Source organism: Suillus fuscotomentosus (assembly GCF_016647785.1).
Source record: "Suillus fuscotomentosus strain FC203 chromosome Unknown F5891scaffold_57, whole genome shotgun sequence".
Lineage (NCBI taxonomy): Eukaryota > Fungi > Basidiomycota > Agaricomycetes > Boletales > Suillaceae > Suillus > Suillus fuscotomentosus.
In genome coordinates, this window is record NW_024539569.1 from 89,943 (window position 1) to 117,354 (window position 27,412).

The 27,412-nt window shown below is 48.3% G+C and overlaps 10 protein-coding genes across 10 annotated transcripts; 2 read left to right on the forward strand and 8 right to left on the reverse strand.

The window, feature by feature from the left end:
- Positions 1–147: 147 nt before the first annotated feature.
- F5891DRAFT_1280769 (WD40-repeat-containing domain protein) lies at positions 148–3,305 on the reverse strand (the record flags this gene model as incomplete). The annotated part of the gene is made up of 10 exons (XM_041370434.1): positions 148–778; positions 837–1,133; positions 1,193–1,261; positions 1,308–1,352; positions 1,405–1,578; positions 1,633–1,773; positions 1,833–1,940; positions 1,989–2,144; positions 2,195–2,418; positions 2,468–3,305. The coding sequence occupies 10 exons, from the start codon at positions 3,303–3,305 to the stop codon at positions 620–622; spliced, it is 2,211 nt and encodes a 736-aa protein (XP_041221813.1). The 3' UTR covers positions 148–619.
- A 1,744-nt stretch (positions 3,306–5,049) lies between these two features.
- F5891DRAFT_958882 (uncharacterized protein) lies at positions 5,050–5,867 on the reverse strand (the record flags this gene model as incomplete). Its single annotated transcript, XM_041375596.1, has 3 exons — positions 5,050–5,361; positions 5,462–5,755; positions 5,823–5,867. Coding segments are annotated over 3 exons (651 nt in total), but the record flags the coding sequence as incomplete, so codon positions are not given.
- A 92-nt stretch (positions 5,868–5,959) lies between these two features.
- F5891DRAFT_1054948 (phospholipid methyltransferase-domain-containing protein) lies at positions 5,960–10,143 on the reverse strand. The gene is made up of 19 exons (XM_041362637.1): positions 9,786–10,143; positions 9,706–9,731; positions 9,386–9,670; positions 9,272–9,336; positions 9,137–9,217; positions 8,924–9,090; positions 8,761–8,874; positions 8,377–8,713; positions 8,033–8,328; positions 7,889–7,977; positions 7,780–7,840; positions 7,654–7,720; positions 7,464–7,598; positions 7,185–7,399; positions 7,054–7,129; positions 6,838–7,000; positions 6,592–6,786; positions 6,475–6,538; positions 5,960–6,417 (listed from the first exon to the last, which is right to left on the reverse strand). Exons 1-19 carry the CDS (start codon positions 9,940–9,942, stop codon positions 6,101–6,103), a joined length of 2,910 nt encoding a protein of 969 aa, XP_041221815.1. The 5' UTR covers positions 9,943–10,143; the 3' UTR covers positions 5,960–6,100.
- Positions 10,144–10,930: 787 nt separating this feature from the next.
- On the reverse strand, positions 10,931–13,398 carry F5891DRAFT_1150746 (pyridoxal phosphate-dependent transferase). Its single transcript, XM_041365129.1, has 13 exons — positions 13,382–13,398; positions 13,038–13,289; positions 12,840–12,884; positions 12,736–12,786; positions 12,673–12,685; positions 12,319–12,605; positions 12,060–12,248; positions 11,909–11,999; positions 11,761–11,851; positions 11,624–11,705; positions 11,307–11,573; positions 11,163–11,253; positions 10,931–11,104 (listed from the first exon to the last, which is right to left on the reverse strand). The coding sequence occupies exons 2-13, from the start codon at positions 13,193–13,195 to the stop codon at positions 11,042–11,044; spliced, it is 1,428 nt and encodes a 475-aa protein (XP_041221816.1). The 5' UTR covers positions 13,196–13,289; positions 13,382–13,398; the 3' UTR covers positions 10,931–11,041.
- Positions 13,399–14,355: 957 nt separating this feature from the next.
- On the reverse strand, positions 14,356–16,608 carry F5891DRAFT_1054966 (DHHC palmitoyltransferase-domain-containing protein). The gene is made up of 10 exons (XM_041362638.1): positions 16,287–16,608; positions 16,177–16,235; positions 16,087–16,119; positions 15,547–16,032; positions 15,463–15,493; positions 15,376–15,410; positions 15,183–15,319; positions 14,977–15,132; positions 14,746–14,879; positions 14,356–14,681 (listed from the first exon to the last, which is right to left on the reverse strand). Exons 1-10 carry the CDS (start codon positions 16,504–16,506, stop codon positions 14,572–14,574), a joined length of 1,401 nt encoding a protein of 466 aa, XP_041221817.1. The 5' UTR covers positions 16,507–16,608; the 3' UTR covers positions 14,356–14,571.
- A 124-nt stretch (positions 16,609–16,732) lies between these two features.
- F5891DRAFT_958925 (uncharacterized protein) lies at positions 16,733–17,144 on the forward strand (the record flags this gene model as incomplete). Its single annotated transcript, XM_041375603.1, has 2 exons — positions 16,733–16,932; positions 16,985–17,144. 2 exons carry the CDS (start codon positions 16,733–16,735, stop codon positions 17,142–17,144), a joined length of 360 nt encoding a protein of 119 aa, XP_041221818.1.
- A 142-nt stretch (positions 17,145–17,286) lies between these two features.
- F5891DRAFT_983597 (Cullin binding-domain-containing protein) lies at positions 17,287–18,507 on the reverse strand (the record flags this gene model as incomplete). Its single annotated transcript, XM_041377340.1, has 9 exons — positions 17,287–17,366; positions 17,412–17,475; positions 17,523–17,644; positions 17,669–17,725; positions 17,777–17,910; positions 17,960–18,125; positions 18,233–18,315; positions 18,374–18,429; positions 18,505–18,507. The coding sequence occupies 9 exons, from the start codon at positions 18,505–18,507 to the stop codon at positions 17,287–17,289; spliced, it is 765 nt and encodes a 254-aa protein (XP_041221819.1).
- Positions 18,508–19,726: 1,219 nt separating this feature from the next.
- On the reverse strand, positions 19,727–20,594 carry F5891DRAFT_958913 (uncharacterized protein; the record flags this gene model as incomplete). The annotated part of the gene is made up of 2 exons (XM_041375601.1): positions 19,727–20,376; positions 20,426–20,594. The coding sequence occupies 2 exons, from the start codon at positions 20,592–20,594 to the stop codon at positions 19,727–19,729; spliced, it is 819 nt and encodes a 272-aa protein (XP_041221820.1).
- A 1,829-nt stretch (positions 20,595–22,423) lies between these two features.
- On the forward strand, positions 22,424–23,728 carry F5891DRAFT_1054983 (uncharacterized protein). Its single transcript, XM_041362639.1, has 3 exons — positions 22,424–22,634; positions 22,700–22,859; positions 22,934–23,728. The coding sequence occupies exons 1-3, from the start codon at positions 22,441–22,443 to the stop codon at positions 23,372–23,374; spliced, it is 795 nt and encodes a 264-aa protein (XP_041221821.1). The 5' UTR covers positions 22,424–22,440; the 3' UTR covers positions 23,375–23,728.
- A 918-nt stretch (positions 23,729–24,646) lies between these two features.
- Positions 24,647–26,816, reverse strand: F5891DRAFT_1193249 (uncharacterized protein; the record flags this gene model as incomplete). The annotated part of the gene is made up of 3 exons (XM_041367702.1): positions 24,647–25,930; positions 25,991–26,412; positions 26,474–26,816. 3 exons carry the CDS (start codon positions 26,814–26,816, stop codon positions 24,647–24,649), a joined length of 2,049 nt encoding a protein of 682 aa, XP_041221822.1.
- Positions 26,817–27,412: the final 596 nt, after the last annotated feature.

A 27,412-nucleotide genomic window follows, 5' to 3' on the forward strand; every position in this document is an offset into this window, starting at 1 on the left:
ATTGTCTGGGGTTATTTACATGAAGAGCGTAATTGGGCCAACGATCTGATAGTTGATGTTGTGTTACTTTCAGAAGTTCAGATGTGACGGTCTTCATACAAACAGAATCGGCATTTGCCGACGACCCAACTCTTGGCGCGGTCCGAACCAGATTCAAGTGATCAACGCCCTTATCGATGGACAGACCAGTTTGTCTTGCTTCTATTTGAAGAATGAAGTTCCGACTTGACTCCTACGATGGAAGACAGATCTAACCCATCAAGCATTTACCGGTACCGTCAATGTAGAAATCAGTCCAGTCGGCGCTTGTGCTAAAGATTCTTCCCCTTCCCCGTCGGGACTTCTTTCATACTGCCTCGAGGCTGATAAGCCTCTGGAAAGACACTCCTCTGGTTGTTTTAGCCTAGAAAGAACAACTGTCTTCCTTCGCCTCAGGTCTGCCTAAACTCAGTAACTTATGCGCAAGTCAAGGTTCATAATCAGCTATAGACTCGGAGGAGGACAAAAAGTGAGCTAAAAGATGCTGATCTTATCGACAAACTACCGCTTCAAGCCAATGTGAATACCATGACAATATGAACGATAAAACTGAAATCCCCGTGGACATTCACCAATGCTTCTAGCAGCAGCAACAGGATAGGCCGCCTCCATGTTCGCCGGTGTCTACCTGAACTGCTGCTGGTTGATGTTGATGTTGCGTATTGGGATCCTGTGAAGGAAGGTCTTCATCACGTATCAAGGAGTGCTCACTCCCAGGAGCACCCGCTGCAGCATTACGCTGTAGATTCGAGTGTAAGACACCCAAAAAACAGTCATGACAAAATAACCGAGCGCACCTGTCGACCTTGGGCAAAAGGAACGTCGACAACAGGTTGCGTTGCATGATGGAGTGGTAGGGTAAATAGGTGTCGTAGGTGAGTTTTGAAGGTGGTGGTGGTGGTGGCGGCGGCGACTGGTGGCGAGGTGGTGGCGACTGGTGGCGAGGTGGTGGCGACTGGTGGCGAGGTGGTGGCGACTGGTGAGGTGGCGGGTGGTGCAGGTCCAAGTGTAGGAGCTTCCTGAGGCCTCCTCGTCATAGCGAGCCTAAGTCTTTTGAGGCGCTCAGGGCGCTGTTGAAGTCTTGGCCTGGAAATCTGAGAATGCTGTAATGAACGATGCGAGAGAGAACAGAGAGATACGCGCTTGCACGCACTTGATGCATTTCATAGAAGAAACTGGGTTCTGCATCATAGCCATCTTGCTCTTGTCCCGGGATCTCCGCCTGCATAATGGTCAGTAGCGAAAGAGGTGAGGAACGGGGTGCATACACCAAGAATACGGTCGTTATGCGCAGCGAGCGTGCTGCATTTCTCCTTGAACTCTGAGTGACATGCGGGTGAGCATGATAGTTGTGGGTGACATGACGGAAGACTTGCCATTGGACCAATTGAGACAGCTGCCCTTCGCAATGTCGTCAATGGCGTCCATCATGTATTTGTGTGCTTCGAGGGCTTCGTCGAGTTTACCCGCCGAAAGGAATGCCTGGCACCGTTTCTGGTGTGTAGTTAGCAACAAGGACTCGAGATCCCAGCCAAAGAGCTGAACAAAAGACTAGGTTATAAGAAGTGTTGGGTACACATCATCTTGACGAACCATGACGAAGTCCGCATATATCAAATGAATGTATTGCGGTGAGAAAGCAGTGGAGTTAACAGCAGCAGTGAAGTGCTCAGTAGCTTCGTCATGACGCGCATCATCCGAGGCTTTGATCCCGAGCTGGACACGTAGATATGTCTATTGTGCGAGTTGCAAAGATCAGGATGGATGACTGAGTGTGGCCCCGTAATGCTTACTTCCACGACACGACACACGAGAGGATCGACATTCGAACAAACGGCAGCCAGGTCTTTGATGAGCAGCATTGCTTCCTCGTGTTGATCTGCGTTGAAAAGTGCGATGGCCTGAAATACCAGATGAAACGGATAGCATAGGAAACGAATTAAATATACCTTGATCAAGAGAAGAAATAGGTTGATTTCTGAATCTTGGTTCGTGAACATGGATGCGACGTCGAATGCTACCCTTGCTTCTCGGACGTGACCTTTTCCGCAAAGGGCGATGCCTTTCGAGATAAAGCCAATCAATGATGGTTCAATGTTGATTGACTATGTCACGGATGAAAGTTGGGCTTTCGTGAGAAGTGGGTCCATCTTACCTTGCTTGCATCCTCAAGGGCGTTGTCCAAGTTGTGCTTCCGGGCCATAATGAACGAACGACTGGCATATGAAGTAAAGTCGTTGGCGTTGGTAAGGATCTCTTGGGTGAGAAGCTCTTCAGCGATAGACAAGTCCCCAGTCAGACATTCATCGCGGGCTGTTGTGATAGCAAGGATCTGCACAAATGATGCTCGAATTGGGTTATGAGAGTCAAGGATAGAAACTTGCATTTAGATGAGCAACCTTTGGTACTGCCCACTCTGAGATCCTACCTCCGCTGAGGATGTGCTTGCCGTCCACAGAGAACGTGACACAATTCACTCGTAATGTCAATGAATGATGGAAGACGGCGACGGTTCGTTGATCTGAGAGTCGCCAGAGACGAACATGCTTGTCGTTAGATGCAGAAGCGACGAGGGTGCCAGTGGGATGAATGGCAATGGCAGTGATAGTGTTGGTGTGGCCTTCCCAGCGATGACCAACCTGCTGCCAGGTTGATGTGTCCCACTCCAATATGTAATTTCCGGCTCCTGAAAGAAGGCGTGTGCCATCAGGCGTCCACGCGAGTGATGTGTTCCGAGTCTGTGTATCTGATTCATGACGGGTCAACCGGCGACCTGTCAACGATGCGACACATTCCCTTGTGCCTGGATTATAAATTTGGATAGAGGAGTGTGTTGCGATGGCAAGAAGTTCACTAGAAGGCGAATATCGAATACCGACAATGTTATAACCACACTCCATTGGATCTCCTTGCATTTGCCACGTTTTCGTACACCAAAACTTCACCGCTCGGTCCGATGAATTACTGGCAGTGGCCAGCACCATACCATCCGGAGAAAAATCCAACGAACTGATGGGTTCGGGGTGGATTTTCATGGGTTGGGTGATGGATTCACCAGTTTCTCCGTGCCAGGCGATGACCTTTCCATCGTCATCACCGCTTGCTATTATTTGACCATCTCGCGATATCGCCAATGCATGCACTGCACTGTTATGCCCTTCCATCATCTTCAACACAACACCAGTCTCCAAGTCCCAAAGACGAAGCGTGTTGCTCGAACCCGTAATCATTCGTCGTTTGTCAGGGAACACTGCGACTGCGTACATGGGCCCACCATATTCTTCAAAAGTTCGAATGGGTGTGGTGCTTGGAATGAACTGTGACATTTTACTGGACGTTGATGGTGTTGAGCACGGCCGAGGGATTGTGGGTGTCTTTCTCTAAGTTACAGAGGTGCGTGTATTGTGCGTTTTTATGTTACTTCTAAGCTTCCTCGTTTCCATAGACGCCCAAGACACGAGGCAGTTAGCCATCATTGCAGCAAGATTGATCCCACCCAATCATAACCGACTGCACTGGCTACATGCGCCCGACATTTGTCTTCACAGTTTCAAGCCCTACCGAGACATGAAGCGAGTATTACACCTCTTCAACAAACTTTCAAGCTCAAGTCTTACGTCTCATGGCCGCCCACCTTACGGCTCTAGTATAAGGCATCTGCATGTCTATGGTGCGTCTTGATTGTTAAACATTGATCCCCGTCAGAAAGGGAAATTTTCCAGTGTTATACATCAAGAAGATGAAGCTTTCGTTGCTTTCGCCAAATTCGAGCCCGAGAGCGACCATCATATGAATCATAAATGAAAATACAAGAACATTGTAGCCAATGATATGTGAGGCCCAAAAGCTGGGGTTCGCGTCCACGAGACATCTGTGATAGCCATGGATTGAATCACCGAAGAGGGATGTTTAAATTCGTCTCACCGAGCTTGAGCAGGTTCAGGGAGGGACCTCGTCGTGGTTCAGAGATCTCGATGTGCTGTTGAACGGTTCCCAAACAATCCAACAAATCAAGATCACCGAGAACTTGACTTTCTGGATACTTGACTTCGTGCCGTTGGAGCAAGGGAATCCCTATGGCTTGACTGAGTTAAACACTTCCCCGAAAACAAATGGAGGTGCGCTTGGGACCTTGGGTCGATATGGTTAGAGAGGAACTTTGGGATTATGGGTATACGCTCTGTTATGAGGGGGAGCCTCAGCGAGGTATGTCAAATTCCTAGTTTTTGAGGAACCGGGACGACGTCGGAAGCGAATCGTTGACTTACATAGGTTATCACGCCATTCGCTAACAAATAACTGTGATCAGTGGTTCAAGTGGTATTTGATTGGAGTTGACGTACCCACGAGACAGATCTGGTTGCATTGTACACGTGATATTTGGTCCAAAACCATCAAATTCTGCACACATCGCAGCACATTGGTCTATTCGGTGAGTACATGTTTTTTGTATGCCTCATCTGTGGACTCATTGGCATCCAGTAGGGATCAAAACTGATAGTGTGTAAATAAACTGCGAGAGCATATTCGTGAAATGCTTGCCATTTCAACAAAATGCAACTAACCGAAGTGTACGGCCCCCTCATGCCCTAAGTGTCGCGCTGCGGCGATGGCTTTCCCCCTCACCCCTGAGGATGAAACGAAAGTACATCAATTATTTATGTTATGCTAGTGCATTTGGAGGTTTGTCCAATTCTTTGTATGTGCGTATCGACTCGCTCAGTGCATTGAGATATCAAAACTGTGAGACCTTATCAGAACCTCTTCACTTACTATCGGACCGTTTCCAACGAGGCACCGGTTTCTCGCAAGCCTTTCTAAAGGTATCCATTTATTTTTCAGTAAGCTTTCTGTGGACACCTTCCAACTAATCTGTGGCACCGATATTCCCGGTCGGGGATCAGTGCCTGCCCATCTCAGTCGATTCACGGGTCAAAGATTCCCATTACAGTACACTGGTTGACAAAGACTCATCATGGCTCATGGCAAGAGAATAACTCCATTATTCATTCAGTAGTTTCTGTCAAACAGATTAAAGCCAGGACTAAACACTAAGACGTGACTCACTAAACGCGCGAAAAGTCGTACATCGGTTTGCGTCTCGTAGTGATCTTTATAACCTTCATTTACTTTTAACACCTCGAAATCTCCGATGACAGGATTCCAATGGAATATCCTCTTCACACCAAACCACCAGCACCAGTGTATGCATCGCCAACAAGGCTTTGCAGCGCCCAGGCCATTTTTGATGACGCGCGCAACGTAGATATCTGCACCGTTTACCTTTGAGTCCCTGCGGCGTGCATTCCGCCCTCTCGGTGGCTCTACAAGCAGCATATCGCGAGGCGGCGACAATTCAGCATCAATCGCGCAACACGAGTCTGGGCTCCGAAGGGAAGACTGTGCTTTCGTCTCATAAAACGCGCTGCCGTGTGGGCGCGGCACGTCCAGCTTGTGTGAGACGTGTTTCAGACCGCGGCCTTCTTTTGGCTGCAGCGGTACGTCGCAGCGAGAGTTGAACTTGCTGCTTAAATGAAGGAGACATGCCAGTCAAGCTAAAGATGGCGTGCATTTCTGCGTGCATGGAAGTGGGTTTGCGATGACCGTGCTTCAGTATGTCGTTTCCGTCGTAGTGCGTGCGATGATGATTATAGCCCGTTGATATGACTTTGCCTCCTTTTACGAGTACCGCGCCAAGATGGTATGTCATGGATGACTGTTGAAAACATTGGTCAATGTATCTTCAACAAAACTAGTGAATTACTTGGAATTGATGGACTCACCTTGCTAGCAGCAAGAGCACACTGGGAGAGATAATAATCCTGTCTTCCTTGCCATAACAATACAAGCGAGGAAAGATAATGGCTGTTTCTGACAGTATTGCGGACTGGCTGATCAGAGTGTCGGTGAAGGCAGCTAACAGTCAGATAAACGATAAACGATTTTCATTAGTCGAATGATCATAATTCGGTCGTCATGGAATGAAAAAACATCCTGGTGCGTGGGTATGTAATCCAAATGTACTCAGAAAGAGAAAAAGAAATGAATCATTAATCAAGGGCTACAGAACCAGTAATTGCTTCGAGACCAATATCCGATTGGCAAGCGCAGTCAAATTAGCATCAGCCACAACCACATCTGGCGCATATTCGACCCCAAATGCCTGCTTAATCACATAGCATATACGTTTGGCCTGTTGCTCGGACCAGAAGCTGAAATCGTCCACGTCACGAGCAACGGCAGGGTCTGTGTCGGCGGGTTCTTGGATACCTCCGCAAGATAGGGGAATCAGGTCAGGATCGGAGTCCAGGCAGAGAGGTACAGTGTAAGTCAAGTATTCCCGAATGGAGGTGAGATCGAGCGCCACAGGTTTGCTCACTACAAAACGATTTTGTTCAGATGCAAGATCTGTTTAACCGAGAATCGGACACATACCGTACACCTCGCACGGTCCGTCAAGACTTAACACATTATACTTGCCATCGTGATGGTAACGAACCTTTGTTCAAATATAAGTTGATATGGCGTAATAATAATACGGCTGTGACTCACCTCGTATTGACCAATAGTCCATGGGAGTGTGGGACCTTCAAATGAGACGATACCAAACTCCGGCTCCTTTCCCAGAGTGGTAATGCGATTAATGTGATCGACAGGCGCATCCTGATCCCATTCTTCGTGATGAACGGGAACCCACAATCCGCTAGATGATATCTTCGTCACCAACGTAGATTTGTTGGCACCGACCTAGCGGAATTCATCACGAGTGATCTTGTGATAGAGACAAAGGCCACTCACTTTGTATATTCCGATCCAGTCACGACGGGAGTGCCGGGCAGGAGCTTGCCAGTTGACCTTGATAGACTCGCCTATATGGAAGCGTTTGTCGCCGGATTGACTTGGTACAATCGACACCTTGTATTTCGTTGTGTCGAACGATGATAGGTCACGGGCAACGCGACTGAAGCACAGAATGTTAAAACACAGCCATTATTTTGAGGACTGTATACTGACGTGATAACCAGTCTTTCCCGTGATTGTTGGAGAAGAACTTTGGTCTCCTGCATCACCTCCGATATCTTGGGTTTCGCTGCAACGAAATCATAAGTGCCGTGTAACACCACGCCTAATCACTTCGCACTTACATCTCGCAAGGAACTCCTCGACCACATCAGCAGTTTCTTCAAATACCTTGTCGAAAGTGCCTTTGACTTCTTTCGCAACTCTTTTGATTTCGGGTACATGCCGCCCCGCACGCGATTCTAAAAGGCGAGCATTCTTGCTAGCAACGTTTTTGATAACTTTGACAAAGCCAGCGTCCTTGCGAAGACTGTCACCGTATAATTTCTGCATGTGGGGGCTGTCGTAATACGACTGGTAGTCAGCTTTGCTGTGGAAGCGCTAGGATTTCGGTCGATGCTTACTGTTCAACGGTCTGGAGGAACCACCAATGGGACACAAACCTGATGACTGCAAGCATGCCAACAAGCTTGCTGCCACTGATCAAAGCAAGGCCCAGAAAGTAGGCGCCACTCATAAGTTCGGGGTTATTAAGATATCTAGGAAGAATGCAATGAGTAGACGTTGGATCTGAAGCATCTCATCCAATCATACCTAAAGATACCAGTGTACTCCAGATGCGCTGGGAAATCCTCCATGAAAAAGTCGCCGTAAAACCAACCTTGCATTCGAGATTGCTTTATTAAATAAAATAGACAAAAACAGTAACAGTAGACATACCGAAAACACCCAATACTTCGAATGACTCCATAGCTGCCCACCCATGGAGTGCGATCAAGAGCTAAAAGCGGATTTGAGCGCGTGAAAGGAAATGAGCAAAAATACGAACTGCTCCTAGTGTATGACAGAGAAGGGCATCACCCTCAAACCAAGCAACGGGCGCCGTGTATGATTTCCACGCCAAACTCGTCAGCGAAGCTGGCACGCAGTTTTCCGATCAGTAGTTTGTCATGCATAAAGCTCAGATACACACTATACGTCATGCACAAGCTAATATTGTACAACGCCTTCCAGTTGGTAAATGCTTCCTGCACTGCGCCATCACCATGGTCACGAGACGGATAATGGTAATGTTTTAAGAAGTGCCGGACAAGGTATTTCGATTTGCTCTGGGCACGAAGGAGAAGCCCAAGACCAAAGCTGTGGAACATACACCAAGCACAAGCGTGTGCGAAGTGTAACGCGAGCGTTGCATGATATGATAGCACAGGTAAGGATGATCCCAATACGACATAGACCAATAGAAGCGCAAGCATGGCATCTGAGGAACTGAAAGGGAGTCAGGATAAGTGTTCGTCCACCAAGAGGCGTACTTACCGGAGTAAATCGATATTGTGAAGAAGAACCACGTCTCGTCTGAAATACTTGTGATGCAAATCATGTTGAGAGACGGTACTCTCCAAAAGTATGGGTTGCTTGGGGCGGTAGGAACGGAGGGTGGCCGGAGCCTTGCCTTCGCATTCCGTCTCAGTTTCGGTATCTGTAGCACTCTCACCCTCCGTGGCAGCGGGTGTGGACAATTGGTCTGCATTGTCCTCGACAGATGATGGAATTTGGCGGGAACTGTGCACTTTTTTGATCTTCTTGGTTTCAGATGCAGATATAGGCTTACGCAGCGCAATAGGCTTGCGTTTTCCATACATCCGTTCGATATCTACCTCACATCAGAAAGTTGTAGATCAGATATCAGAGATCACTTACGAGGGTTCTCGAACAAGACAAGGAATGCGAACTGAGCTGCATGAGCTGCCAGACTGACATAAAGGACAGCATAGCTTCCGGCCATCAGGGAAAGACCATAGTATCCAGCGTAACCTGTCTCATTGATTTGCGATCGTTATCAAGGAGAGGTAACACAACTTACCGACGGAGTACATTGGATGAGGGGCCAACTCAAAAACGCCATCGAATACAAGGGCGCCGCGCTGGAAAAATACATCGCCCCAGTACCAACCGTAATCCTTGACAACATTGTGTGCCTCGGTTTTTACCCAAAGGTTGAATGCGACCAACGCAACACCACCGATCCACCTATGCAGCGATAAGCAAGATATCAAGTGCAAGGAGAAATACTTACCTCATAGCATGGACAGGGAAAGAAAGTCCTTCGGGCACTCTGAAACAAGCAAAGGAGAACATGCAGTACGCCAAGAAGTCACTGATAAGCCAATCATGTTAGTTATCGAACGCTAATGCACTTGATAGAGCTGACTTGAGAAGAATCACATCCACAAGCTGCCTAAACAGCAGCCATGTGTTGTATTCCAATGGAAGCTCCTGATACACTCGTGAGAGATGCATTGGCTGGCATCAGTAGGCTGCTCACATCGAATGAATAGTCCTTTCCCATTTTCCCCTGTAACTGAGCACGAATCCAGTTTCTAGCAGCCGGGTTACGCTTCTCATCGAGCCATCCGAGGCGTTGTATTTCGCGAACCATCCACTTTCTCTTGCTCTGTTTAGTGAGGACCCATCCCAACCCAGCATCATAAGCTGCCCTCCAGAACACGAAATAGAACAGAAAGAAAACTTTGGCTGTGGGACGTGGTAATATATAGAACAGAACAAGCTGTAACCCGAGCAATGAGAGATTGAGAATGTCCAGATGACTCTTTGGGAACGTGGATGGAAAAGCCCGGTTAGTACATCGTGCGTGGTTGGAACCCTAAAGACTGATAGCATATTTGTCAAAATCCAATTCGTGAAGCCTTTTCACTAGCGCCCACCTTCGCCGTCTGGCGTCTGCCCCCAAACCACTTCCTCGTGTGCCTGACGTGTCTTCTCTGACTGGCCACACTCTGCTTTAAAACGAGCTCCTGAATCTTCCGAACCATCGTCGGCAACCTTTCGTTGGCGGAGTCCTTGGGGACTCGAGAGAACCATCTCGAGAATTCAACCCAAACGACAGGAACCTAGAATGAAGCTGAGATAGTCTCCTGTACGCAGACCAACTGGAGGAAGTTCGTCTTAAGCTTCATCTAACGATCAATTTACATACTACTTTTTTTTTGGAATTTTATGTAATTTTTTCTTTAGCGAGGTCCTTCAAAAACCCATAAGTGGCCTTCTCTTTTTTTCTCCCTTCATCGCCGCTTCAAAGTTCAAAGGCATCAACGCCTCGTGATGCCTATACCAAGCTCCGAGCCTTTCATGAGCGTCAGTGAACTTCCGGTCTCCAACAAACGAGGCTTTTCCAACCCAATCGATAAACTGTCAGGTCTCAGGTGTCGAGAACTACATGCATCACATCATGACTTCATGAATTTTTTTGCAGGTCATGCTCGTCATCTAAAGTGCACACTAGTATCCCTTCTTATTCACTCGATGCTCGAACTTTTTCCCATCGAGCGTTGAGTTGCTAATGTCGGGAAGAATAAAAGCGCCTATCGGACCGATGGCATTTTTTTCGGTCGACTTCTGGGTTTGTATTGATAGAAGTCGACCCTACGAGGTGCCTCACATTTTTATCTATGACATGATGTCTACCACCTTCACGATTGATTTCTATGTAGAAAGTCCCTACGTACGCGACCCCGCGTATATTCTTCCTTGGTTATCAAGAACCGATGTATCTCGTGATATGGAACTGTACTTGTACTGATACCGTGGCTGCCGACACATGATGCATGTATGACGTTTGAACGGTCGACCATTTGTTCTTCGGGGACGAGGTCACCGTGTATAACGTGACTTTTGTTAATTACGGATCTCAGCTGATTACACGTTTACCTCCTGAATGGCAACCGAAATGGCACGCGAACATGTGCTCAAACTACACTCGCTCAGCTGAGACGCCGCAGCGTCAATACAAGGGAAGCTTCTTTATGTAATTTGACAGGTTCACGCGGCGACTGGTTTAGAGGGACTGAACGAGAGATAAAGGAAGCATTTGCAGAAAACCTTTGTATTAAGTACAATGTACTATACCAACTGGGCTCTCGTCCTTCTATGTAGCCAAATCAAAGTCATACAGCGCCATTGATCAGTTGTCAAGCATCTCTTTGAAACCCTTCTCGCTCTCGACTTCTCCTGGGATGTCGTCAAGCTAAAAAAACAAGCAAGTTTCATCGCGACGTTATTAACTCCCTGTTAGAGGCACTTACTTGGTCAAGGTCAGAAAGGCATTGCCCGATGATTCTGATGGCCTTTCGAAGGTCCTCTTCGAGTATCACCAACGGAGGAGCAAAACGAACACTGGATCGGACAAAGTTACAGCAAATCGAAGGAGAAATTATCAAGTCACGTACATGTTGCAATGGGTTGGCTTCGCGAGAACACCTCGGGACTTCAGTAATAAGCAGAATTGCCATGCGGTGCGGCCTTTAGAGCTCTTCTCTTCGTCAATAACCACAGCATTGAGAAGTCCTCTTCCCCGGACTTCTCTGACCAAAGGAGAATTCAACGCCACGATTCCCGCGCGGAATATTTCACCGAGATACTGGGCACGATCAGCGAGCTTCTCGTCTACGAGGACGCGCAGGGATGTCATAGCGACAGCACATCCCAGGGGGTTTCTAAGTGGCGATGTCAATATGCATCCGAGAAGACCATCGAGATGACGCACCCGCCGTATGTGCTGCCGTGTTCTCCAGGCTGGATACAATACATAACCTCTCGGTCCGCGAGAACTGCCGAAACGGGGTAGACTGGAATATTGGGTGTGAAACCCCTTAAGGAACAATACTATTAGAGGCTACTCACCTCCACCCGACAGTGCCTTGCCGAGTAGGACCATATCCGGCCGAATGCCTTCGTGCTCACAACACAGCATCTTGCCCGTCCTGCACAACCCCTAAAGTGTTAATGAGTATATGAGTAATAATTCTCAGGACTGTAAAAGGAAACAAACAGTCTGGATCTCATCGCAGATAAGGAGGACATTGTGTTTGGTGCAGAGCTCCCGAACTTTAGCAAAGTAACCCCTGGGTGGGACGACAATTCTAGAATGGCAATGCAGAAATTGAGAACCGATTTTAAAGTGAACTCCGTAGAGAACGCACCCTGCCTCCCCTTGAATTGGCTCTATCAAGAACGCAGCCACGTTTTTTCCATGAAGTTCGAGAGCACGTTCTAGATCCGAGATCTCTCCATAGCGGATGACACTGATTCCGTCATTATCCTTGTAAGTGGGTCCGACACCCTCGAGGTAGGGGCCGAAGCCGCCGCGGCTCTCCGGATCAGTGCTCATACTGGCCGTAAATTATGAATAAATAAGGTCCCGAATGGACTTCTTGAAGGACGCCTCGGCGCCAAACACACCTAATAACCCCCAGGGTTCTTCCGTGGAAATTTCCTTCAACACTGAGCACAATAGCTTTCCCGTCCGGCACACCCTTCTTAAGGTAAGCCCATTTCCTAGCAAGCTTGACAGCAGTCTCGACGGCCTCGGCACCGGTATTCATCGGGAGAACACTTTCGTATGAGAACATTTCTGTAATCTGCTGCGCGAACCTCCCAAAGACAGAATTGTAGAAGGCACGAGATGACAGAGTGAGTTTCTGTGCCTGCTCTACTAGAGTAGCAACTATCTTTGGGTGACAATGACCCTAAAAATTTGACCATGTTCCAGTCAGCCCATCCCCCCAATGCATCGTCTTTTTGCGGGTGACAAACCTGGTTGACGGCCCTAATAAAGGTGTTAACGAGAATGCCTATCGAATACAAAGGAGCGCCTACGAGTATGCGGACAACATGTCAATGTATTCTTTGCCTTCCGGGTCCCATACCCTGTAGTCAGCAATGAGCTAAAAGGAACCATCCGAATGGCACAAGTCCCTCACTTTGCCCCTTGCGCGGAGTCGAATACTACCGGTAACGGATGATAACTATAAGAATTAAGCGTTGGCATCAGTATGTATTCGTAACGCTTGGATGAATGAAGCCATCATCGGTTTTAGCGCTGAGCGACTCAAATGCGATTTTGACCCCAGGTCTTTCGAAAAAGGCGCTTATTGGCTTGGGAAACACAGAAAACTTACTTGTGAGCGCCGTATTCATGCTCCATACTGATAAGCGATGCTGAAGTCACTTGGCCATTGGCAGTGCTGGATGTGTGAACACCGTTCCCATTGTGCTGCTTCAAGACCTTGTGGGTCGCCAGTTGATTGAAGTGTCCGTTATCGACAGTTGGAGACATTTTTGAGATGCAAGTACGTGTTTGTGGGAACAGAAATTGAGCAACAAAAGTGCTTGAGATAGCGGGAGAGTAGGAAGAAGGAGCCCGACGACGTGTGAGTACTTGAGTCGTCTCATTTTGGTCCGCCCGAGACAGGACCCCGGTCGGTCCCTATGATCAAGTAGCCTGACACTTCCGCCCTTGAAGGTTGCGCCTATTCCGTGATGGCATATACTCCATCGGAGTCCATCCCCGTCGGTAGTGCTTCATTGGAGAACCTTCCAGGCGGAGCCTCCGATGCTCCGAATAGACTTTGTTGTGGATCTCATGGTATTCTACATACTCCATGCGAGGACGAGTGCCACAATTCCAAACATCAAGTTGAGGCCATCAGCTCGGGCATTGAAAATAGCGTGTCCGAATTGGTTGTCAGGGTGGCGAGTCACATCATGACATTCAATAAACTTTTGACTTATTGGTTCCCACTCACGTCGACAACCCCTGACTACACTCATTAGACTGTCACCCCATCCCTTCCGTATCTCCCCGAAAGATTACCTGACTTACATAAAGTCGTAGACTCGGGCTAATCGGGGACGCTCAGGTGCGCTACCTTGGTGTTTTGACCCCCATTTTTGTAAGCATTCAAATTTCAAGGTATCCTGTCATTCTAATAAGTCCGAATCGCTTTGAATCAAATGATAAGCGCTAGCAGTAGAGCCAGTCGACGTGGCAAAGCCAGCTACCTCCAACACTCTTATCCTCTACGCATAGTAAGTTAGTCATATCTCATCAGATCTCGGAGCAGAAACATTTCGGCTCGGCTTCATTCCTCGGCCAATTGACATACTCCCCATACGTCCCTGCCAAGTCGACTCATCATATTTTACCCGTAATGAGATAATAGGGGGTCTGATCCAGATGCGCACGATCGTACCTTGAAATCAACAATATCGATAGCATAGTGCCCAGCTTGAGCGTAATCGGCATCGCAAAAGCAAGAAGATAGCTGGCTACAAGACTACCTAATGTCGACGCAGACGGGAATAGTCATGCGTGTATCCATTAGACCACCGGAAGAAGGACTAGTCCACTTTCAGACTAGAGGACTCGGAGCCTACCGTGCTCTCTCTCGTGACTAGCTATCGCTGGCAACGACAAATTGGCCAATGCCCCCTGCTCTCATTCGTCAAAGTCATGTTCCAAGAGAACAGGAACCAGTAAGCATTGATATGTAATGTACAACAAAAAGATGTTTCTGCATAAAGGATGTCCAAAAATCCGCATATCCAATCGAGAAACCAACGTCCGTCCTGGTCAAAGCCTAGTTTTGTAAATGTGGTATCATAGCGTGTAATGCGTGCGTGCGTAAAATCTGCAGAAAAAATGGGCGTATATCATTGCAAGTCAGAAGGCCACTCTCTCCTTCTCCTCCATCTCCCTTCCTTGTCAAATCGTGGGTTTGTGGGAAAGTTCATTCCGTCATCGAGCCCATGACCGACTGGCACTGGAGAACCGTATAGCTTGTCAGAAATAGCAAAATGCGGGATTACATCATGATGAAAACTCACGGAACCACCACCACACGTTCTTGCCCATGACGCTTTCCCAGTTCGCTCGACGGCTTCCTAGCCACCAGAGATTACCCTCCTTGCCGATCCTGCCCCATTCCTTATCCCAACGTCGCCGCGTTCGTTTCTTAGCTCTGGGTATTCAGTTCAGAGCGCGCAACGAGTAAGCAGGAAATGACCAAAAAATCATAATCATGTAAAACGGTAAACAGACACAGATAAATTACGCACCCATATTGATACCACCGATGCATATGCGCCAGATTATCCTGTTCGCGCTCCTGCATCGACCTGAATCCAAGGGATTCCACAGTCGTTTGGTTCAACATGATCAGTTGCAGTTGCGTCAGGAACATGAGGAAACAGAAAAGGCCGAAGAGAGCTGTTCTGTGGAAACATGTCAGCGACGATGCCGAGACTATCCGACAGTGACAGACTGAGCCAGTAAAACAATATATTGTGGGTTGAGTGCGGGAGCCGAGGGTCTCGTCCGTGACCTGATGTTCAGACCCAAGACAGTTGCGAACATCCAAAAGGAAAGTATCGACGCCCACTGCACGAAATTAACAAAAAACTCCGATGGAATATATCAGCTAATGACTGGGAGTTGACAGTCCTGTCAAGTAATACCTTGTGATTGTAAGCACCGACGCAATGCCCGACCCCTATTTCCGATGTAATTAGCTATCAAATATATATAAAATAACTCTTACTGACATGGACAGTGATGGTCATACTTTAGAACGCACTAGTGCCGCAAAACGTGAGAATACGTCGTCATGAACAAATCGTTCCACTTACAGTGCCACAAGCTCGGCAATGATGTGTACGAGGAGGCTTGATGATTCTGTCCCTATTGCAGAAACGATACTCAGGGGTAAGGACAGGCGTCGTCGACGGCCGTCGTGCAAACATGGCTGAAGACGCATCCAAGTTGGGGTCGCCGAAGTTCTCGTGGGGTGGGTGTGGTGCAGGACCCGAGACGTGCACAGATTCATGATTGGCGGGTACTAGTACGTCCACGATGCGTGCTTCGCCAGGGGTAGACGTGCCTTGATAATGAAGAGTCGGATGATAAACCCTGTCTTGCTTCGTTGCTGCTGGAACAGCGGGGTGTGTCACAGGTACATTATTCCCTGAATTTGATAAGGCCGAGCCATGATTAGATACGTCGACTGCAGGGGACATAAGCTCGAAAGACATTCCACGAGTGTCATTGAAAGTAGCGGGCTGCTGCGCATGTGCTGGTGGCTGCCCAGGCCGCTCAAGCTCTGTCTTTTCTATAAACTTGAGAAGAAGCAATCGGTGAAGATGTATAACGAAGGACTGAACACTGCATACGTCTGCTGGATACCCTGGCGATGTGATCACGACCTGAGGAAACGCAAAAAGGTTTAACGAAGCCAGTACCATCGAGATCTGCCAACCAACCGCGAAATACGACCATAAAGTCACCAAGAGAAGGAAGCTGAATATTACCAGAAACACGACTAGAACATACACTCAGCGCTGACTCGGATGGGATGCAAGGATGTACATACTGCCGGTAGTCAGACTTCCCAATGCATTCTCATTCTTTACAATCATATCCTTACAGAATATACCGACGTAAACATAGCTTGTATATGCAATCAGAGCTAATGTCAGTCCAACGGCGAACTTGAGAGTAATCCAGGGCTGGGGCTTGTTCGCTCGTCGGTTGCGTGCTCGTGTGCGTGCCTCTTCTACGACACCGCAACATGTTCGGTCCGAGCTTGACATGAAAGGATGTGATCAAACCGGTGGAGCAGAATCTGGGTGCACTGGCTGGCCCTTGCGCAGTTGTGGAACGTTCGAACAAGGAATATAGGATGACGTAATCTTTAGCGTGCTTCAACTTCATCAGTTTTGACTCACTTACTTGCATGAGCTCATTGTTTCATCTGGGACGCTCAGGTTCAAGTTGGAGTGTACACGCTACATACACGCACCACGTCACGCCACCAATATGACGCGCCGTCTATTTTCAAACCGCCATTCGTATATTCATTTTTCCATCAATCCACCATGCACAGATGCTCTAAAGCTTAGGAAAGCGATTCAGGATGGTCTAGCAGAGACTTTTGGCATCACAGCCTCTGGCACCTATCTTGACATCCTCTGGATTGCTGAAAGTGGCTCAGAGATCGTCATACGCCTCTCCAAAGAGTCAGTCACAAGCATAACATTTATTTCTCTCGGTGACAGAATTTGACATCAGGGATGCCCCGAAACTGATGGCGGCCGTGGTGATAACACCTGTCTCTCCAAGACTTTCGACAGTCAAACAAACAAATTTCCTCCCGTCCTTGACACCATCAAAAAGAGGCTTACATGATCCCTATCAAATTCTCAAGTCCTGCGGCTGTTGCTCACAATGAATCGAGTTTTCCCTGTTCGTTGCAAAGCGCGTCAATGGACCGATGCAACGGTACACCTCTTTCTTTCCCATCGGTATATACGGCGTACTTTGCACGGGGAATGATATTCTACAATTCACGAAGTCATCTCGCTCGTTAATGGTCATGTCGTTTCTGGGGTCGGGACTTTCCCTGTTGCCCTTGCCCAAGCCACGAAATCGTCTATCGCTGACGGCCATGCAGCTGCGAAATATGTATGTCAGCATTGATATTCAAGGACCGAATGACCATTCCCACCCTCGGCATCGTGTGTCAAAAATTGGGAATCAATGGAGCGGATGAAATCGAACAGCTGTTGTTGATCAGACGAAGCCAGGATTGTCTCATCTGAGCTCTCACCATCATCCACGTGTCTTTGCTCACACCCTTACCCCCTTTCTCCGTCAAAAACTGGAACCACCATTGCGTGTGCTCATCTGTCCATCCGAAACTTCCCTCGCCGTCCATATCTATATCTTCACCTGTCAAGTCGTGTTTTAGCGCACCGCCTGTCAGACCTGTTGGAAGTAATAGATTCCAGAAAGCCAGTGCTGTGTCGATCGCTAAAATAACAATAATTTTCTCTGCTGTTTAGCGGTGTGATCCGTGCGTACCGAGACTCCGCTGCCCTTCCGTCCGAGCAAAACTGAACGTGTGATCGTATACCTTGTGGAAATAGGTGGAGTCAGATCCCAACTTTGCACGCAGCCGCGTCAGAGTATCCTTCATGCCGTCAACTGTATCACACCTGCGCAGTAAAATTAGTTCGGCTGTCGACTGAACGTTCGCGTGCTGACCCGAGTCGTGACCATCCTTCTACCCAACCTTTCTTGTTCCACTCTCCGACTCTCGGAGATTTCAGTTCGTAAGCTACCGCGAGTAGAACGACATTCTCTGGATCTACTTTAAGATCCTGACACAGCTGAATCGTTCCGTCTATTGAAATTTCATCTCCATTGGGATCTGTACAGACGTGGGTATTCAGCGATGGGTCTGGTGTAGGCAAGACTCGCCTTTGTATTTCTCGAAGAGGGCATTTAATTTGCTAGTGGAAGCCACGGTTGTTCTACCTCCGCCCTCTTGATAATAAGCGTCAATTGCCGCGTCAAGCCGTCTCTGGTGCTTGTCAAGATACCGCTTTGCATCTTTCTGACTGCGGAATCGAAGAAGATCAATAACTCGGGGACCCAAAACTCGATCGATCGACTCACGATGCGCCTGTGATGGAGCAGAAGTCGGATAGAAGAGCATCCTTGGACGTTTTAGACTAGCCAAGGGATATGATCAGAATGACTGGTATATCATGGTAATATGAATTGATCCAGCATGGTCGAACACTGACCATCGTAAAGTGTGCGTCGCGGTGCTATCGATCGTGCCGTATTCGAAACTTGTGGTGTTGGAGATAAGCGGGTATTTCCGGGCCGCTGAGTTTTTGACACGAGACCTGGGCTGGCGGTACTCTCGATGGTCATATTCAGTCAGGGATTAGTTTACGACTTCCATTTGATCGGAGGTGGGGTGAACACGCGCGCTCAGGTAGTACCTCCTAACTGTAGAAGTACCCTCCCCGCATTGCACAGCATTCGCCAGCTCAGTACCAAGGCAGCCTCATGACAGCCATTTTATCTCCCGGATTCACTCAAGTCTTCACCTCCATTAGTCTGTGACTTTTGTGAAATGATATCGTCGCCTTGCATCGTGGCTGATTCCCAGCGCTTATCTTGGCGGATCATGTATTAAATGAATCATTGGGGCTATGTCATCATTCCTTCCATTCCCCCACGAGCCGTCGTCTTCTTTATCGATCGACGGACATGTGTTGGGGTGTCTCCTCGCCTCTTTTATTTCGGTCACCCCCACAATCCCGTTTCGAACGGGCACGGAATATTCTCAAGAAACATCCTGAATCGTGAGAATAACACAGGCACGTGCACCCTAGTGGCGAGGCCTGGGCATCTTGCACCATCGGGAATCGGTCCGACAGCGGGGAACGTGAATATCCAAATACAGCATACCATGATCTCATTCCAGATCCAGAACCGAGATCTAAACGGACGAGATTAATAGAAGTCATGCGCATGCCCTTGGCTTTGTTCCTAACGGATCCCCGAGGGAAGTCTCGGATATTTGCCACAAGTGTGAAACTCGGTTCAGGGCGTTCTCCGGATCTCTCTCCATCGTCCGGTGCCTGCTTGCATTATGTATATCTGTACGTATGTGTATACTTTCCGGCAATCATCGCAATCCGAGACGTATACCTGCGTATATACCCAGTCTAAGAAGCCTACTTGACATCGGGAAGCGCCGGATTTGGCTCGTAAATAATTACAGGACAGATAGACCGTGGGTTTGCGAAAAAACCTCGCCGATAATAGAACCGTTATACTTCGTATAACCTCTTGGTATGTGGTGACTATGGTATGGTGGGTACGACGACGTTCACTCGGCGCAAGGAGTCCAATCTTATAATAGGTCATGAATCGGATCAACCGAAGAACCTATGTCACGATCTGACTCATTCGTTAGCTTTACTTGGTGTGGTCATCTCAAACACTCACCCATCAATTTCGAACAACGATTCGCTTAGTATGCTTTCCTGCTCGCCGGCGATCTGCATATGGTGTCGGCCTCCGCCACGCATCATCAGAGTCTTCTCGGTAATCCTCTGTAGCAGGAATTTCTACTTTTGCACCAGGAATGGGATGTACGTCATGAGGTGGACTACGTAAACCGACGCCACCATGATGCGATTGCGAGTGGAGATTGAGAGGTGGCTGAGTTGGTTGGCTGTGAGCTGCCACGGGAAACATGGATGGTGGCTGCGTGGGTGTCGGCATTGAACGGGAAGACCGGGCTTGCTTTGCATGATGGGGATACGGTCCCATCGGCGAATCAATCGGAGAGTGATGCTGAGGGTGTGGTGGAAGCTGCGGCCAAGAGCGCGGTACACCACTTTGTGCTGGCTCCCTATTTTTGGTGCTATCCTCTTGTTGTGGTACATCGATTTCTACCCGAACTCGGACGATCTCCCTTCCAGCTTGTGCGAAGAACGCGCGTTCCTGTCGTTGGAAGAATCCACTGGTAGGCCCAGGTCTCATTTCTGCAAAGTTTGCTGGTGGTGCAGGAGGGAAAAGGGCCATAAGTTCATGACCCGTAGGTGGTGCAGGGTACTTTCGGGGCGTAGAACTACCATCCTGAGTTAGGTTGACATCTGGATGCATATCAGAAGTCAAAGTGTTGGATGTTCAAGTTGAACTTACCACGAAGTGAACTTGGAGAGAGAGGACGCCTTGGTGCACCTGATTGTGGTGAAGTATGAATTATTGATGATTTGTGGAGAGGACTATGATCTCCTGCTGTTGTTGTGGAGGCGCTTGATGGTGGGGAGGGGGAGTGCTCTGCGACGGGACGAAGATGGAAAGAAGACATTGTGTGGACAGGTGAGATGAAGGGAAAATGGAAGAAGAAGGATCTTATATAGGTTGACGAACCGAAGAGATAATAGTGGCCGTAATTGATCGTCCTCTCCAACTTGAAGGAAGAAGGAACGCGGAGGAACTTAATTGGAAGAATCAAGTCCATCCCCAGCGAAACTTTCAATATTTGATTCCGGGTACGATGTAATATAAATTCTAAACGGGTACAAAAACGTCACTAGCACGATATTTCATTAAAATTTTCTCTTTTAAAAGTAATCTTAGATTGATGATATCTTGATGTATGTAATTCCGGACCATACAACGTCGAAGTTTACCTCGTTTTTTATACCTGAAATGGTACCCGCCCTACGTAGACTTTATCTGGCAAGTACGGTATCACTAGCTGGTATCATGTCCCTCTACATTTAATTTATTCCTTTTTTTCTTTCACCCCATGGCCAAAAATTACAATGAATTACCCCCCTAGAACACTAATGATCGTGCGAAAATAGGAATCTTCTATGATGCTGGGAATCACTTTTCGCAGCTATTTATTATTCCAATTTCACGAAAACAACTCGTTTCAACCCGACATGTCGATTTCCTCTCTCCGAATGACACAAAAGGCAGACGTCCCGATCCTTCTCATGCCCGTATCGCATATCTCCCGCATCTTCGAAAAAAAAAACGGTGTCCACGAGGGTCCACCATATGTATACAAGTGCCTGGACCCCTCTTCGATACCATGTTACAACCACATCCCTGGGTTATTGATCGGCGGTTCATTGCGTGCCTCAAGTCTTCACGTCTTATTGGATATCCGGACCTATGAGAACTCAATGTGGTCGGTCGAGTCTGATAACCGCACCGTCCAAAAATGAACTTTTTCAGAAAATAATCTCACCGTAGATACCGAAGCCCTGCTATCCTTTACGTCCGCAGGCAGATTGCTTTCCAATCAGCTCCCAGGATTGTCTTTCTCAACGCTGTGTTCGCAAGCCCTCGGGTGCACATCGTCACAGCTCCTGCAGGCACCCTGTCCAACCGGGCTACTACTACTAGCTGCATCAAAAGTCACGATCACCGGGCTTACAACCATGACGATGGGCTTTGATGCGGACTCGCCGTCGTAAGCAGGGTTTGTGGCTATTAGACAGATGCATACCAGATGGGAACAGGTGGCGCTGGGAACCGTATCCGAAATGCATGCGGACTGAGGCGCGAGCGCAGTTGTAACGTAGTCAGGATGGTGATAATTACCCCTTCACGAGCGTCAAACCTCAGCGAGCACTGAGTTGGAAAGTTTGGGCTTCTTCGCATGTTGCCTTTTCCTAATGCCTGCGCATGGGGGGAATAAGTCGTTATCTGTGGAGCCCTACCGTCAGATATAGGTCTATGACACTCAGTAGCAGGCGTTTCATCCAGATGAACGCGAGAGTCTACATCCTCATGAAGAGTCAGCGTCTTTATCAAGGGCTTCCTTAATGAGCGGCTCTGAGTTAAAGTATACCGTGAAATTGAAAACCTCCCAAGGGTCATTGCGGGCTAGTTGAAAGTTCTAACTTCTCCATCATGCGTCACTTATCGTCAGGCCGTCGCCTTCTCAATAGCGAGTTCATGGAGTCACCTCCTAAGGAAGGTTCAAGATCGACTCTAGGGTCCAGGGTGCCGATGTGCCGAGGTCATTCTCAGTTCCACTAAGAGCTAGCTTCTCTAGTTCGCTGGCACGCTTCTAAGTTCTAAGTTTGAGGGAGGCAGCATTGAGTTGGTCCGATCCTCAGGACCTTACGTAAGATTTTCTCAAGGAACCAAAGCTTACCAAAACCAAAGGCCTCTGACAAACCAAACCAACCACCATGGTCGAGACTCTGAAAACGCTTAGCACAGGGACTTTGAATCTGCGTTTCATGCAAAATGCTCGGAGAGCACAACAATTATCCGGTGTCGATGTCGAGCTCGAGAAAGCGCACGTTAAAGATGAGGCCGAATGGGAAGTAGCGCCTGATATTCGTAAAGCTTGGGGATTGGCGGATGGGTCCAACTCAGATTCGTGAGTTGCGCGTAGTTGGAATTTTGTGTCCTTATGGCTTCAGCGAACTTCTTTGCAATGTATAGAAATGACGATCTATATGAGAGGTCTTATGTGCCTTTCCTCTTTCCTTCTGTTTCTGAGACGCCTGGTCCTGGGGAAGACAGCGGCACTTCATCGTCACCGACGTCTCTTGGCGGTATGAAACCGCAAGGCCGTCGTAAATTCAATAAAAACGGAGAAGAGGTGAGCACATATCCGCGGTACCCCGGGGTCATATCCCCTTAAGCAATGTTCATTCAATTGTCCCTTGTCATTAGTCATTCAAACCTCCAGAAGTGCGGTCCGCAGCTACAACTGTAGCAGACGTCCAACCTGACGAAAAGCGGAAAACCAAGATCAAATCGATATCCAGCTCAACTCACAATAACACTTCCGCCAAGCCATTAAAGAAGCTCAAGGAACCGGCGAGTCGGGTGATATACGACAACAGGAGCGTTGGCGTCGACCTTCGCTCTTCCTTATCTTCAAACCGCACATCACCTGCATCAGTACCGAAGTCGACCGTTACCGGTGACAGTAAAGCGTTCATGAAGCCCGCCGGCGTAGATGATCCTTCTATCACCCCTGCGAGTAGGGATGCGCCCTCAGCTTCAGCTTCTGCCTCTTTCGCACGAAAGGGGAAGAGAAGACGGGAACAGGATAACGCAGAAGTCGAAACCGCAGGACTGAAGAAGAAAACATTATCATTTGTCGAGTGATCGGACCGTTGGGAGCACGTGTATGTCATGATCGACCCCTTGGCACTCGTGCATGCTTTCTATTGCTGCCACTCCTGGACGCAATTACTCCGCATGAACTCCCGGTCTATGTGGCTATCTACGCGCACACGCATAGGTCATCATTACCATATGTTTGCTCGGAACACCGATGTCCATCAGCACCATATTTGCTCGATGTTCCACGCTTTCAATACTAGAATTCGGAATCTGGTTATTGTCATGCCTACTTATAAAAAAATCTTATCGCATGCGAATTGCATTGCTGGAGTGGTGCCCTACTGGACGATGGACAATCAGGTGGGAGACTCGAGAGAGGAAATTTTCATATGTGAGATGGGCTATCTGATGAGATTCGACGTGCTACATGTTGCGGAATCACATGGACCAGTGCCTTGTGTGTTTGAGAAATACGGTTCAAATCCCTCGCTCGATTCCTGAGAAAGGTAAGATGTGAGAAGCACTGCGCTGCGCTTAGCTCCCCTGCGGGCTATCCAGGAGCGGTGAACTGTTTCACTCATGAGTTCCGTTGCTGGTGTTTCGTTTTTGGATTTTAATAGCTGGTGCCACACTCCGCGGCGGAACGGTATGGCAGAAAGTGTCAGTCTATTAGTTGCTTCCGGTGGTCGCCGCATGCACGATGCAGCAAGTACGACCGGGCGACTTCCAGCAGGGTGGTGCCAGGAAACAGGCGCGCCTAATAATATTACCAGGATGATTATCATAAAGTATTGAATACCTTTGGGGGTAGACTCAAACTCAGAAATAGCGGCGGCCGCTCGCAAAAGGCAAGTGAAACGGATTTCCTACGTGTAAACGCTCGTATGGCACGATGCTTGGGGAGCGTTGAATTGAGTCACAGTAACACCGCTCGATATACATAAGCCCAGCTTCTATTCCTTCCGCCGACGTCGGTGCCGGGACATCATCGATGATCCACCTTATGGCATTCCCGGAACCGGAACCTTGTCACAATCTACTATCTTGAGCCTACGTCCCGTTTCATATCTGAATGTGGTATAGCCTATCTGGCCTCATGCTCATCATTTGGCTCAGGGCGCGTTATATATGCTTTTTTGCTCTGGCCTACATAAAACTCTGGCCAGCATCATGCATCAAGGACTGCTTTCAAAAATAGGCAAACAGCATCAATATCAACACCTCCTTTCGTACTTATGGAAATGAGATGCAGATGTGGCGATGTGACAGATTGAGATAGTGATAATCCTGTAATGGTATGATGCCTCATGTACGCTAGGATGGCACTGATAATGTAGTGCGGTTAGCTTCTCGGGTATAGTGATATCGACCGTACGAAGGCGGACTCGTCGTCATCTTCGCTTCCAACTCGCCCCGCTCATTGACTCCGGCACCACGTCCAGAACTCCCCGTCCCCATCCCCAATTCACTCGACGCAGAAAAATAAGCAGAGGCAGTCCCAAGCGAGTTATTCTTGCTCAGCGTAGACGCCATAGAAGGCGCCCATCCAATAGACGAACGCAGAGACGCGGGTGCATGCATCTCGGAAACCGAACCCCTCGAGAAGCGCGAGCGACCCATCGACAACCCAGCTTCTTGAGACCCGAATGACTGGATGGTAGCCATCCGTCGTACGAAACCGCCCATTATGGGTATCAGTTCGTCTTCTTCGTCACCCGATTCTATAGTCGTTAGCGACATCGCAGGTTCGATGGTGTCTGCCCGCGCTATATCTGCCGCGGATGATCGGGGTTGTTGGGTAGGAATGCTATTATCATTACCAGCAGCCGGGTTGTTGTAAATTTCCAGGTAGGGGTATGCTGGTTCTGAGGCCCCGTATCCGTAAGAATAAACAGAGTCAGAGTCACGGCTGCCTGCATCCGAGTCCATCGCCAATGGAGAATCAGTCTTATTCCTGCGATCCCCCATCGCACACGCACCCTGACCTTCAGCAACGCCCACGGACTGATCTAATTCCGAGGCACACGGACCAAGACCAGTACCGTCGGCAAACACTTCCGTGCACTCCTCCCAGGCACCGGGTGTTGTATTCGTATTCAGCAAGATATGTTCACTCGGCATAGTAGTACGGTTCTGCCGGCGCAGCGTCCGGGGTGTGAGTGTGTCGGAAAGATTATTGTGCCTTTGACGGTCTTTTATTGATAGCCGCAGATTTGTCCAATTTCGCCATATGCGGTTGGAAGCTGGGGGTGCGGGGTTGGAAGATTGTGTGTGTATGGCTTGGGTGCTTGTGTGGGAGTGGGGGGAGGAAGAAAACGAGGGGGAAGGCGCGAGGGTGATGCTTGAATTAGTTAGTGCTATTGTCGAGTCAGACCTTCCTAGTCCAGCTTGAGTCTGAGTCTGTATTAACTTGTTGAAATTGAAGTGTGTTCCTGATGGCGACGGGTCGGGAGTGGATACAGGTGAGTCCATAGTGGACACGGGTGAGTTTACAACACCCTCCGAGGTCATTAATGGCGGGTAGTAGTACGTTTCTCTGGTATATCTCGAAGGATGCCTCGCTTCGGAATACGCTCTCAGGAAGTAAAGGTACAACAGCTGCATGAAAAGAACGCTCGTCAATCAGAAACACCATAGAAACTTGAACACGAGACTTACGATAATGATCAACGTAGCAATAACTCTTAAAGATGCAACAATTATCCAAGCTGCAAAACTCGCAGTGCGACATTGCCTTGCTGTCGAATCCCCAGCGATGGCAACTGTCGTTGACCACGAAACATCCATATTCCACCCACATCTATCCACAGGCCTCCATATCAAAATAAGGACAAGATTCACGATCGACATCGCGATTATCAATACAACAAAACATCCTCTTGAGATCATCCTCGCAGCACGAACGAACCTATCTCCGCCTGCTGGAAGAAGCGGCATAAACAGCGTCACGACCACTCCAGCGACACTGACACCAGAAATAACGCAAAGCACGAGCGCAAGCGTGGGTATGTGCACATCGCTCGCAAGAGCCGTTTGAAATGCGAGGGAATAGCGAATCGTGCAGTATATAGCCCATATACCTGTGAAACCAAAAGATCATTAACATTGGTTCGAGACACACAGACCGAGGATGGGGTATACCAAGAACAACTTCAAAAACCCCACACATCCACTTTAAGCGACGAAGTTTTGCTTTTATGAACCGGTCTTGGAGGCTTTTACATTCTGCTGCTGTTATCGGGTCTCCTGTGAGGTCAAGACCAAGGTCCCAATGTCGTGGACCGTCTGGATGGAGTGGTTGGCGTGAGAGCAGGTCGTGAAAGGTTGGGGAGTTGTAGGTCGAGGATGTAGGGTTATGCGATTGTTCTTGGGCTATCGTGAGCGAAAGAGTACGTGTATGTGTCATGGGGGTGGGGGTAGGCGTAGCATTGACGAGTCGTTTGTCTGATGTGAAAAGTGCATTGTGCAGATCGAGCGCAGTCATTGATGCGTACGTGAAAGTCGTGGTTCAACAAGAATCAAACCCAAAAATTTCGTCCAAGTCATATCAACGAAAACAAACAAGGTTGGCTTCGACGCATGGCTTAGTTGAATTAAAGCGATTCTTGGAGACGCTAAATTAATTGGCCCATTGAGCCTGGCTTTGAGCCTTCCATCAGGGTCTGGACCATTGATTGTGACACAAGCGACTTACCTAAATTACTTTTACTTATCTGAACTTTCTGCTTCAAGGCCGACCACGTTGTCACTAAAGCTGGTCGGTTCACTTCGCGCGACGGGCAGTAGAGGACCGTGTCACTAACTGATTCAGGTTAACGTTGTAGTTCAAGTTCAAAAACGTGCCTTTACTAGTGCTTCCATCTGCTTCTTCAAAATTGGGTTCGTCAAATGCAATCACAATAACGTTACTTACTCACTCATTTTTGTTCGTGTTAACCAAATATCAGATAAGCCTGCCAGGCGTCCGACTCGGAAATCATTAGCTATAGTGTGGTGTGGTAAAAGCAAATTGAACCCTTCAAGCTGATCCCATTCCGACTATATGTACCGTTACAACTCCCGAACGGTTCACATCGTTCG

What these genes read in the sequence shown, in the direction of transcription:
- F5891DRAFT_1054948 (XM_041362637.1), bottom strand. Translation starts at nt 9,942, where the DNA reads ATGGTTCTCTCGAGTCCCCAAGGACTCCGCCAACGAAAGGTTGCCGAC. An exon ending in GAAAGGACTATTCATTCGAT is followed by an intron (nt 9,337 to 9,385) that starts GTGAGCAGCCTA and finishes CGAGTGTATCAG; the next exon opens with GAGCTTCCATTGGAATACAA. An exon ending in CGAGGAGTTCCTTGCGAGAT is followed by an intron (nt 7,130 to 7,184) that starts GTAAGTGCGAAG and finishes ATTTCGTTGCAG; the next exon opens with CGAAACCCAAGATATCGGAG.
- F5891DRAFT_1150746 (XM_041365129.1), bottom strand. Translation starts at nt 13,195, where the DNA reads ATGTCTCCAACTGTCGATAACGGACACTTCAATCAACTGGCGACCCAC. An exon ending in CATGAATACGGCGCTCACAA is followed by an intron (nt 12,885 to 13,037) that starts GTAAGTTTTCTG and finishes TAATTCTTATAG; the next exon opens with TTATCATCCGTTACCGGTAG. An exon ending in CAAGGCACTGTCGGGTGGAG is followed by an intron (nt 11,706 to 11,760) that starts GTGAGTAGCCTC and finishes CCAATATTCCAG; the next exon opens with TCTACCCCGTTTCGGCAGTT.
- F5891DRAFT_1054966 (XM_041362638.1), bottom strand. Translation starts at nt 16,506, where the DNA reads ATGTCAAGCTCGGACCGAACATGTTGCGGTGTCGTAGAAGAGGCACGC. An exon ending in GGGAAGTCTGACTACCGGCA is followed by an intron (nt 16,236 to 16,286) that starts GTATGTACATCC and finishes TGTATGTTCTAG; the next exon opens with TCGTGTTTCTGGTAATATTC. An exon ending in CTTTATGGTCGTATTTCGCG is followed by an intron (nt 16,120 to 16,176) that starts GTTGGTTGGCAG and finishes GCGTTTCCTCAG; the next exon opens with GTCGTGATCACATCGCCAGG.
- F5891DRAFT_1054983 (XM_041362639.1), top strand. Translation starts at nt 22,441, where the DNA reads ATGGTCGAGACTCTGAAAACGCTTAGCACAGGGACTTTGAATCTGCGT. An exon ending in GATGGGTCCAACTCAGATTC is followed by an intron (nt 22,635 to 22,699) that starts GTGAGTTGCGCG and finishes TGCAATGTATAG; the next exon opens with AAATGACGATCTATATGAGA. An exon ending in TCAATAAAAACGGAGAAGAG is followed by an intron (nt 22,860 to 22,933) that starts GTGAGCACATAT and finishes CCTTGTCATTAG; the next exon opens with TCATTCAAACCTCCAGAAGT.